Here is a 12219-nt window from a genome sequence, read left to right on the forward strand (position 1 = left end):
TTCATTCCAAGATGTGTTTATTAAATGCATATAGAAGCTGGAGTGGCGTTTTCAAGAGCTGGTCCACTTGAGAACTTTGTTTCTTTTTTATTATTTGTGTGTGTGTGTGTGTGTGTTTGTCAGGGAACTGCCACCTGGGCCGCTGAGGGGACCTGAGGGACTGTTGGGATACAGGGAGCCCCAACACCAACTGAGCAGCAGTACCTCTTCCAGCGTGAAAAGCAGACACACCTCCAGTGGGGAGGAAGGGGGAAGGGGCCAGCCGGGCGAGGAGAGGGCTTGGGGATGCTACGGAGAGCCCCAGCGCCTCATCCAGCCAGGAGCGGCAAACAGGGAGTCTGGCGGGGAGAGGGTTTGGGGATGCTACAGAGACCCTGCGCTCAACTCGCTCGGCTGGTCAGGAGGCAGGCACGCCATTTCCACTGCCCCAATTGTGCAGAGAAGTGAAACGCAAAGAGGGTAGGAGGAGACTTTGGGTGCCGAAGTTCTTATGCTGGGGAAAGAGCTGGAAGGGGCCACTCCCGGATTCTGCTAGTGACTGAGACGGACATGTACTTTGTAGCTGTGCACTGTAAATAGCTTGCACAATAAACCTGTAAACAGACAGGTTGGGTTCCTGCCTTGTTACTCATGAGACACCACACACACACACACACACACACACACACACATGAATATTCTAAATTGTAAAACAGAAATATATATATATATATAATCTGTTTTACAATTTAGAATATTCATTTAGACAATGATAACTTTGTTTCTCATCACTTAATTACTCATTAACATGATGACTCCCAGCAGAATGTGTGGTCTGACTCCCTTGAAAAAAAATGACTTTCGCGATTTGGTAGTTCTGTCTGTATTGTTACATTTTTAATGGCTCATTTACACATTCAAACCATCACTCACTCCATGTTGCATACTTCAGAAATACAGGTGTAAAATCACCCCCACATTTGCTGGTATTTGCAGCTGATGTCTGTGTGAGGAAGCATTTCAATTGGGGGTTGTAGCCAACGTTAGGGCCACATGGTAAGAGATACGGCATGAGCCCACAAAGAGAGGAAGCCAGAGGCTGCCGGGACCTGCCTTGTTTGTTTTCCATTTAAATAATAAGAATGTACATATGACATCTGAGCAGTAAATGCACAACTTTTGTGAGCGCTATGGGCAGCTCTGGCATACACCATGGATTTAGTTGCGTTTTCCTGCATTCAAACCAGAATATTTTGTCCTTTCCCAGAACACGACATCAGTGGCGATACTGTTGTGTGGAATGTGCTTTGCTGAGTGGTCCCTATGACATTCCTGCGACAATTACCTGAAGTCCAACACCATTTTATGACCTCTTTTAAAAAGTCTATTTTGCCAGCTAGTAACTTTTATGGACTTATTTGCAAGGATGGACTAAAGGTTGCAAACTTGTACACTGTTAGCTGCTTAAATGTAACTGAAGTCAATTGAATTTATATAGCCTACAGAGCTGCAGTCAAAATCTGTGCTGTTTTCTTTTCACCCATTGTCTGGGCAGACCTTTTTGCAAAACTAATATAGCTAAAAAGTATCCATATACTTTTCTTAATTCATTCATTCATTTAAAAAAAAATTATGCAATGCTATTCAAGGCATATCCCACTAAAACTGTACTTTAAAAACATTTCATAGTCCAGCACAACACTCGCATAAAACCAATTTAAACCATTTAGTGGAAACAATGTGAAAAACCAGCAGCAGTATAGATCATTAAGTAATCAAAAATCCAAACCAACCTATTGGAAACTATTGTTCTGTCGGCATAAATATTCCCAAATGAGGATTAAGCTGCATCTGCCAGCTCTTAAGCACAGTAGCTGCATTGATCAATGCACAACAAAATTGCATTGGGTGACTTTATTATGACTGGGCCACTTACTTTAATTGTATTTGGAGAACATAAGCTAGGTTCACTGTAATTGTTGAATGAATGTGTTCGCACAATGTAGCTCTCTTCTTACAAATGCAAAATCGTGCCCCAATCACATTATGTAGAATTAGATCTCATTAATTTCAATGCACATAATTTTGGATCAGAACACAATTGAGAGAGAGAGAGAGAGAGAGAGAGAGAGAGAGAGAGAGAGAGAATCACTAACTTGGGATGTTTGTTGTTGTTGTTGTTTTTTTTAAAAAACCTGGCTGTAAAATTCTGACAGTAGTTGTGCCTATTTTAATCTACTAGGGGGGTGATGGAGAACCTGGTCCAAGAGGACAGCAAGGGATGTTTGGGCAGAAAGGCGATGAAGGCCCACGAGGCTTCCCTGGTCCTCCAGGTCCCATTGGTCTTCAGGTATGTTTCATCATTTTATTTGCTTCCCACCTTTCTTCTCCACACAAAAATGGGCGTATCCTTATTCTGGGTTTCATAGTTTAAAAATGACCAGTCTTTGGAGCCCTCCAGACATTCTTTTTATTGCACATTTGTGATGATTTGGGCTCAAGATGCTGTTAGGGAGTTCACATCTCATCTTGCTTCCAATACTGTTTATACCTACAGAAGTGCTGGGTTGGTCATATTGCTTCATTTGCAATCAGTGCATATCCTGCAACTTCCTACTGAAATACCATAACTCTTTGCCCAGGCAGGCGCATTAGGTGGCCCATGAGAGCAGCAAAATAACCAGGTTGTAGGATACCATTGGGACGCGGGTGGTGCTGTGGGTTAAACCACAGAGCCTAGGGCTTGCTGATCAGAAGGTCGGCGGTTCAAATCCCCGCGACGGGATGAGCTCCCGTTACTCAGTCCCTGCTCCTGCCAACCTAGCAGTTCGAAAGCACGTCAAGTGCAAGTAGATAAATAGGTACCGCTCCGGCGGGAAGGTAAACGGCATTTCTGTGTGCTGCTCTGGTTGCCAGAATCGGCTTTGTCATGCTGGCCACATGACCCGGAAGCTGTACGCCGGCTCCCTCGGCCAATAAAGCGAGATGAGCGCCGCAACCCCAGAGTCGCCTGTGACTGGACCTAATGGTCAGGGGTCCCTTTACCTTTACCTTAGGATACCTTTAACCACGCCAAATCTTTATTGGCAGCAGCAGGCAGGATAAGGGTAGGCATGGCATTAGGGTCAGGATCAGGTCATCATTCTCTGTTGACGGAATGGGTCCACTGGGTTTGGACCTCCCCAAGCCAGTTTCATGGGAGTCAGCCAGTGTTGAACCTTGCCATGGTGCAAGCCAAACAAGCAAGGTCTCACTGGCTGACCAAGGTGCAGATTCCAACCAGGCAGATACCCCAACCTGAGCCTGGGAGTGTCATGGTCAATCCTACCCCTATACTATATTGATCCTTCCAAATCCCATTTCTGCCTTTAACAAACAATGGTTGTTTTTTTCTTCCTGACCAAGGAAGGCCATCATTTCACTGAGGGAATGGCCTTGCTTGAGGAACATCTGGCTGGTCAGATGAAGGAATGCTGGGCTACATGGACCCTCATCCTGTTTGAACAGGATTCTTTTCATTTTCCTGTGGCTCATAGCTCATTCTCATAGGCATTGCACTAGGGTGCTTTCATGAGCATTAGCTTCATGGGCCCTGGGCCCTTTCCTGGGCCCTTCAGCAGCAAAGGTCCAGCGATAGCAACACTCAACCAATTTACTTCACAGCCAATCTGCTGAATAGTTTACACAGCAACATATACAGGGTGGAACATTTGATGCAAGTGCCCTATTTAGAACCCTCTTCTTTCCTTGAATTACCATTAATATGTTTGGGGCTAGAAAAGTTAACGTGCTTTCTTTTTTAATACGTGATCATTCAAACATGGTGTAGCTTCGAAAGGTACTGGAAATGTCAGGGACTGAGCAACATTGCCCTGTATAGGTGTTTAGGAATGGAAATGCAGTTTCCATTTGGTCTGCGTCGAAAAGAGAAATATACTTCACCTTTGTGTATTTTGATTTACTGAAACGCTGCATAAGGGTAACCACACATTAGTTAGAGGCTTAAACAAATGAACGCTGAGCTCTAGTGGAATTACGTTTCATTAAACCTTCAAGTGTGTTAAGGATGCCAAAGATGCTGGCGGTAATAAAGGGCCATTGAGCAATCAAGAGCTCTATATTTGTTGCTAATGCGGTTCTCATAGTAAAAAGGAAAACCTTGCACAGCTTTTTTCCCCTTTTGTTGTTTATAATATTTCAATCTTATCAAATCCCATCAGATATACTAATGATGCCACATTTGTATGCCATTTGTGACCTCCCTTCACCTCTCCCCTTCACATCCTGGCATTTTCCTTATGTTATACTCTTACAAAGTTCCTTCCTTCCCCAAGGTGCCCAGACTAGAGGAGCTTCCTCTCCTGGCACTGGCATTACATAGAATCATAGAATTGTAGAGCTGGAAGGGACCCCAAGGGTCATCTAGTCCAACCCCCTGCAATGCAGGAATCTCAGCTAAAGCATCCATGACAGATGGCCAGCCAACGTCTGTTTAAAAACCTCCAAGGAAGGAGGGACCACAACTTTCCGAGGGAGTCCGTTCCAATGCTGAACAGCACTTACTGTCAGAAAGTTCATCTGGATATTTAGTTGGAATCTCCTTTCTTGCAACTTGGTTCAAGTCCTACCTCCAGAGCAGGAGAAAACAAGCTTGCTCCATCTTTTGTGTGATAGCCCTTGAGATATTTGAAGCTAGATTATGGAGAAAGTTAGAGAGTTTCAGAAAAACATCTACTTCTGCTTCATTGACTACGCAAAAGCATTTGACTGTGTCGACCACAGCAAACTATGGCAAGTTCTTAAAGAAATGGGAGCGCCTGATCACCTCATCTGTCTCCTGGGAAATCTCTATGTGGGACAAGAAGCTACAGTTAGAACTGGATATGGAATAACTGATTGGTTCAAAATTGGGAAAGGAGTACAACAAGGCTGTATATTGTCTCCCAGCTTATTTAACTTATATGCAGAATTCATCATACGAAAGGCTGGACTGGATGAATCCCAAACCGGAATTAAGATTGCCGGAAGAAATATCAACAACCTCAGATATGCTGATGACATAACCTTAATGGCAGAAAGTGAGGAGGAATTAAAAAACCTTTTAATGAGGGTGAAAGAGGAAAGTGCAAAATATGGTCTGAAGCTCAACATAAAAAACAAAACTAAGATCATGGCCACTGGTCCCATCACCTCCTGGCAAATAGAAGGGGAAGAAATGGAGGCAGTGAGAGATTTTACTTTCTTGAGTTTTATGATCAGTGCAGATGGTGACAGCAGTCACGAAATTAGAAAAGCAATGACAAACCTAGACAGCATCTTAAAAAGCAGAGACATCACCTTGCTTACAAAGGTCCAGATAGTTAAAGCTATGGTTTTCCCAGTAGTGATGTATGGAAGTGAGAGCTGGACCATAAAGAAGGCTGATCGCCAAAGAATTGATGCTTTTGAATTATTGTGCTGGAGGAGACTCTTGTGAGTCCCATGGACTGCAAGAAGATCAAACCTCTCAATTCTTAAGGAAATCAGCCCTGAGTGCTCACTGGAAAGACAGATCCTGAAGCTGAGGCTCCAATACTTTGGCCACCTCATGAGAAGAGAAGACTCCCTGGAAAAGACCCTGATGTTGGGAAAGATGGAGGGCACAAGGAGAAGGGGACGACAGAGGACGAGATGATTGGACAGTTTTCTCGAAGCTACTAACACAAGTCTGTCCAAACTGTGGGAGGCACTGGTAGACAGGAGTGCCTGGTGTGCTCTGGTCCATGGTGTCACGAAGAGTCGGACACGACTAAACAACATCTGAAGCTAGAGAAATAAGTTTTGATTTTGCAAAGCTGCTGCTTGTGAGTTGAAAGAAAACCTTGGCTCCATTGAAACCAAAGTGGCAAAGCTCCCACTAGTTTCAGGGGTGAAAATATTTCACTGCAATTATTTGCAATGTTGTATTTGAAGATTGAGATTTGGCAAAGAGCAGCATACTTAACCTCAGGCATGTCTGCTCTCCCATGGCCGTTAATAGTACCACTTACAGGTTTTAAAAGTTGAACCCGTATGTAACTTTCAACATAATTGAGGGCCTAAATTTGAATTACTAAAGGCAGGTTTATGGCTCAATAAATCTTAATAACAAACTGTTGGGTACTTTGTTAGTATCTGTCATGACAGCAAATTGTAATTGATGAAATACTTGCATCCGCAACACAGAGGTCTTTACCTTTTCTACAGTCACACCTACAAATGAGCAGATTTGTAGGCAATTATTCATCCAAGACATTTAAGCTGCAATTATCCTAACCCTTCTGTCATCAATGCACCTCTGCTATCCTCAGATATTTATTGTGTGGCTAAACAAAATGATGCAGTCCAACCAAAGTTAGGCACTTTTGGTGTCCTCCCACTTCTAGCTCAAGGATGGAGCTCTACAAACAAAAATGATGCTTTACTCTTCTGTAGGTGACAATAGGGAATAGGGAAGGCTTGCTTAACTTCACAAGGCTGCCACACTATATCATGGACTATATATATATATATATACACACACACACACACACACACACACACACACACACGAAACTCAAAAAATTAGAATATCATGGAAAGGTTCATTTCTTTCAGTAATTCAACTTAAAAGGTGAAACTAATATATGAGATAGACTCATGACACGCAAAGCGAGATATGCCAAGCCTTCGTTTGTTATAATTGTGATGATTATGGCGTACAGCTGATGAGAACCCCAAATTAACAATTTCAGCTTTGGGGTTTTCATCAGCTGTACACCATAATCATCACAATTATAACAAACAAAGGCTTGACATATCTCTCTTTGCATGTCATGAGTCTATCTCATATATTAAACACCAGTAGCTAATGAAAACAATTGCTTACATAAATGGACTTTTCCACGATATTCTAATTTTTCGAGTTTCACCTGTATACACACACACACACAACCTTTCTCAACCTTGGCTACCCAGAGGTTGTTGGACTGCAATTTCTACCATCCCTAGCTAGGGAGACCAGTGGTCAGGGGTGATGGGATTTGTAGTCCAACAACCTCTGGTTGAGAGTAGGCTGTTTTAGAGGGTTAAATCCCACAGAGTTATTCCATAACTTGCAGTCTGTTCTGCAACCCAGTTAAATCAAAGTACTACTATTTAAGCCAATTGTAGTACTGTTGACTTCATTGGGGCTCTAATCAGTTTAAATCCAAGGTTACCAATTTAACTATAGAGAGGATCAGGCTGCACGTCACCCACTTTTAAACTATCAATATGAAATTGATGTCACCTGTAACCGACACATTATCATTGAGACTGTGAAGCCCAATTTTTTCCAATTTTGTAAAGTGGAGGATTTCAGCGGCTGAGCGTATTGGTTATTGACTGAGCAAATTGGTATCAAATTTCCCTTCAGAGATGGTCCATCATAAATAGCTCGTGATTTTACCTTTTCCTAGAGAATGAGATCACTAAGGGTGAGCTGCCGCTCCTATTGAAGTGTGTGGCAAGCCTTCCATTGTGGACTGCAGCCTAAATGGGTAATTTAAACAAAATGGGATACTACACTTTGGATGGTTCCTTAAAATTACATTTCCAGTCTGTTTCAAAAGGAGGCCGTGCAGTCCTGAAAAGGTAGTGAATTTGCACATATTGTATAATGTATGCTCTGCTCAGAATGATATATAAACCTACTGGTGAAATCATGTAAGATTTTAATTTAAAACTCGGAGCACAGTTTCTGCCCCTGAGGATGTTCAGCTGTGTAGAAGTGGAGGGATCACCATGGAGACGAATGGCATCTTCCTCCCTCCTTAGGATCCTATACTCTTAAGTAGGAAGCCTGCCTCTTTCGTTTCCTATCCACCCCTACTTTTCCTGCCCAGGAATGTTCCATTGGCCCCTGCAACAATTTCCCTATAAGCACAGGACTGTGGGTTTGTTTTTCCGTCTTTCCAATAAGGACCAGTGTTGAGATGTTGGAGAGAGTAATTATAATGCTTTCACTTCAAAAAAAGCAACCAGTGTCCAGTTCTGGGCACCACAGTTCAAAAAGGATACTGACAAGCTGGAACGTGTCCAGAAGAGGGCAACCAAAATGGTCAAAGGCCTGGAAACAATGCCTTATGAGGAACGGCTTAGGGAGCTGGGTATGTTTAGCCTGCAGAAGAGAAGGTTAAGGGGTGATATGATAGTCATGTTCAAATATATAAAAGGATGTCATATAGAGGAGGGTGAAAGGTTGTTTTCTGCTGCTCCAGAGAAGCGAACACGGGGCAATGGATTCAAACTACAAGAAAGAAGATTCCACCTAAACATTAGGAAGATCTTCCCGACAGTGAGAGCTGTTCGGCAGTGGAATTTGCTACCAAGGAGTGTGGTGGAGTCTCCTTCTTTGGAGGTCTTTAAGCAGAGGCTTGACAGCCATCTGTCAGGAATGCTTTGATGGTGTTTCCTGCTTGGCAGGGGGTTGGACTGGATGGCCCTTGTGGTCTCTTCCAACTCTATGATTCTATGATTCAGTCATAAGGCTGTATTACAGTGGTGGGCAGTTGGTGTTCAAGAGGGGAATGGCAGGCTGGGGCTGGCATAGAGACAGGGGTGGAGGAAGGGGGGTCAGTGGGTGTGGGACGCCCCGGGTGTCACCACTGAGGGGGGTGACAAAATGCCAGGCAGCACTCACCGCGGGGCCTGCAGCATGCCTGAGCCACGTGTCTCTCCTGGGACAGACACGGTGGCTTGGGCGCACGCAGGCTCCGCGCTGCCCAAACGGTCTGCCCACTGCCTCCCTCCCAGCTGTAGGGTGGTTGAGTGGGAGGAGGCAGGCAGACTCCGGAGGCCCTGCAGTGCTCCCAGGCTCTGTGGGAAGCTCACCCTGCCCCTGGGTGCGCCTCCCCAGGCGCCTGAGCAGCTTCCTCCGCTGCTGCAGAGAGAGAAAATGGGGATGGCAGGAAGAAAAGGGTAAGGGGTCCTGCCCACACCACTGTGTCTGGTCTGCCCACTATATCTGGGACTGCTCACCTCTGGCATGTAACCCCAACAGATTGCCTCTGAGGAAATGTAGCTCTCAGAAGAAGAAAAATATATAGCAAAAGTTTGTGAATTTTTGAGAGTGAAAGAACTGAATAAATTTATACTTAACAGGGGAGGAAGGCAGTTTCTTCCAAATGACGCAGTGTCCAAGCATGCTGGGGTTCTGAATGAATTCATTGCACAATCCAAGCATCTGGATGTCAGGAATTAGCATTGTACATCCCACATTTAGTGCAGCTCTACATAAGGGAAAATGCCTGTCATTATTTAGAAAGCGGTAATGAGACAAAAATGCAACTCCTCTACCTTCCTTCATCTATTGCAATCAATGGATATATTTCATGATGCGTCTTACTATCTGTTACAGCTTTCCATCTGAATGTAGCATAGTGAGTCTATTAAACATCCAAATAAGCAGGAGGAAATGGACAAAACAGTACAATAAAGGAAAGTGAGGCTGCCTCATTTATGCGTGTTAGATAATAAAACAGGAAAGCACAAGTATTCTGATGTTGTTTAGTTGGTTGGTTTTTTTTTCTTGCTCCATGGCTCCTTTTCCAACAAAGGACTGGAAACCCTGCAAATCCCCTTCTCAAGGGGGTTGAGCAAAGTTGCTACTAAGCACTGCAGACTTGCCAAGAAAAAAAAATGCTTCATTACTTCATTACAAACTGGTCTGAACAAGGTGAAGGGCCACACAACACGTTCTGCTAAATGCGCATTTAAAAACCCTTCTGCTGTCTGTCCCTGAAAGTACTCGCTGGCCGGCCAGGAATGAAATGTTCTTACATTTAAAGAGATAATTAAATACATAAAATCTCCCCCCTTTTTTGTTCCTAGGGTCTTCCTGGCCCACCAGGGGAAAAGGGGGAAAATGGTGACGTTGGTCCAATGGTAAGTCCTTCTCCTCTGCTATTCAGTGTTCAATGGGCGAATGACATAGAGCATTACACAAAAATACAAGGTCTTTCTTCTCGCCCTCTCCTCCTATCCCTTGGTCATATGATCTTCAGGTGACGCTTGCTCCAGACATCATTACGGTTAGTGGTAAGATAGCCAACTGAGTTTATGAACCAGCCCAATATGGCTGTCCAAATGCTACAAGAATCGATACTCGAATTGGCACATTCACTGTAATTGTGACTCCCTTTGCCATACATTGGAAGCTCTTAGCTAGTTCTGTAAAATGCTAAGCTAATGGCCCTTGTGCTGGCTTTAATTCATGTAAACCTGATTAATTTGTATTTTGTATTTGTTTCCTATAGGGACCCCCTGGTCCCCCCGGCCCAAGAGGTCCGCAGGGTCCAAGTGGAGCTGATGTAAGTTATGCATCCTTTGAACAGTTTTTATATTCACCCCCCCCCCCCATTTTTAAACAAATGAGCAAAGCGCATGATTTAACTGACATCCTTTTTGTCATCCCAGGGTCCTCAAGGTCCACCAGGATCTGTTGGCTCCGTTGGAGGTGTTGGTGATAAGGTAAGTAAGCGAACAAACTTAAAAAGAACAACAATGAATGGTGTGGCAGAGGACCCACACACAAGTGATTTTAATGTTACGCTTTAGGATGTACGGCTGTATACATATTCCAATTGGTTCTGGTGCTTCGAGGCTGTTGATGTTTTCAGGTGGAATTCAGATACAAATTCAGGTTGACATTCAGGCAATTATTGTTGACATGGGAGGTCTTGCGCAGCAAGCCTGCTAACCCAAAAGATCAGGCTTTGTGATAAGAAAAGTGAAGGAAATGCACTGGGAAATCCAAAATACAGTGGTGCCCTGCTAGACGAATGCCTCGCTAGATGAAAAACTCGCTAGACGAAAGGCATTCGCTAGCGGAAGGCTGCCCCGCAAGACGAAAAAGTCAATGGGCTTGCCTCGCAAGACGGAAAAGTTATTATTATTATTATTTCGCGAAAAACGCTATTTTGCATTGGTGCTTCGCAAGACGAAAAAATCACTATACGAAGACACTCGCAGAACGAATTATTTTCGTCTTGCGAGGCACCACTGTAGCAGTCCCTTTGACACAAAGCACGTGATTGCCTTCAAAGAACCCCATAAAGTATAAGTCCCTGCACTCTGAATAAACATTTCCCAGGATTCTTTGGAAGAAGTCATGTGCTTTAAATATATGGTGTGTACACAGCCATTGTCTAATCTCCTGGCAAACAAACCAGGATGAATGTTCAATAAATAGATCATTGGGGAGTGCCCCTGGTTTCTTCTTGTTCTGTTTAACAACCAACAGATCCAAATTACTGTATTTCATGGTTGGTGAGAATTTTGGAAATGTGTGGTTAGGTCTGGTGGATAATCAGAGCTCAAAATCAAGCGGCACAGTATGTTCATTCTCATTGGAATCATTCAAGCTTTCTAGCTGTACCAAGCAAAGATGTGCAAGGTAGGAAAAGAACAAAATATGAGGTTCAGGATTGTTCCTAATTATTTGCTTATCTGCCCAATGAGGAAAGTCTAATGGTCAGATGAATGCACTCCTCCATCTCATTCTTCATCTTGTAGAGAAGCAGCATGAGTAGATACCCCAAGAGTAGGTGGATCTGAGTTGAGCCTCGTGTTTCATCTCAACATTCCATATCTAGAACCAGATTAAATTGTGCAAAGTGAAATGTGCCATTATGTGCAATTTGCATGATTTATTCTGTGTGCATGCAGCTTGATTAAAGGAGTAGCATACAATTCAGACTGCTCTCCTTCCATGATTTCATTAGGACCTTTGCATCACTTGGATATATATCATACAACACTGCTAAAACTCAAGAGCCTCAAAGAGCTACTAGAAATAGCTCATTGGGAAACTAAAAGCTAGTGAATACATTCCTACTCCAGGAATCCAGGACAGGCACACTTCCCCCATACACACAAAGTATTGTTTAACTCAAGCATAGGCCAGTAACTGTTGCAGAATGTAATTCTTTGAGGAGGAACAGGCATGCGGCTTGGCAAATATATGTGGTGCCAAGTTGGAGAGGCAGAAATATGCATCTATGCCAAACTTCAAAACTATATCCATACAGTGGAACCTCAGTTCTCGAACATCCCCATTGATGAATGATTCGGAACCCAAACACTGAAAAGCCGAAAGTAATTGCTTCTGTTTTTGAACGCGACTTGGAAGTTGAACAGCTTCCGAGGCACATTTCTCCATTTTTTCAACGGATTTTGCCGACCACCCATTGATCCTCAGTT

The 12219-nt window shown here is 43.6% G+C and overlaps 1 protein-coding gene across 1 annotated transcript in view; it reads left to right on the top strand.

Moving 5' to 3' along the window:
* COL11A1 (collagen type XI alpha 1 chain) overlaps window positions 1–12219 on the top strand; it is a 254149-nt gene that overhangs the window by 195490 nt on the left and 46440 nt on the right. The window contains exons 46-49 of the mRNA XM_033151495.1: window positions 2222–2329; window positions 9850–9903; window positions 10275–10328; window positions 10435–10488. Of these exons, the coding sequence (XP_033007386.1) occupies window positions 2222–2329; window positions 9850–9903; window positions 10275–10328; window positions 10435–10488 (270 nt within the window). The remainder of the gene's footprint in view (window positions 1–2221; window positions 2330–9849; window positions 9904–10274; window positions 10329–10434; window positions 10489–12219) is intronic.

Source organism: Lacerta agilis, chromosome 6 (genome assembly GCF_009819535.1).
Source record: "Lacerta agilis isolate rLacAgi1 chromosome 6, rLacAgi1.pri, whole genome shotgun sequence".
In the NCBI taxonomy this organism is placed as follows: domain Eukaryota; kingdom Metazoa; phylum Chordata; class Lepidosauria; order Squamata; family Lacertidae; genus Lacerta; species Lacerta agilis.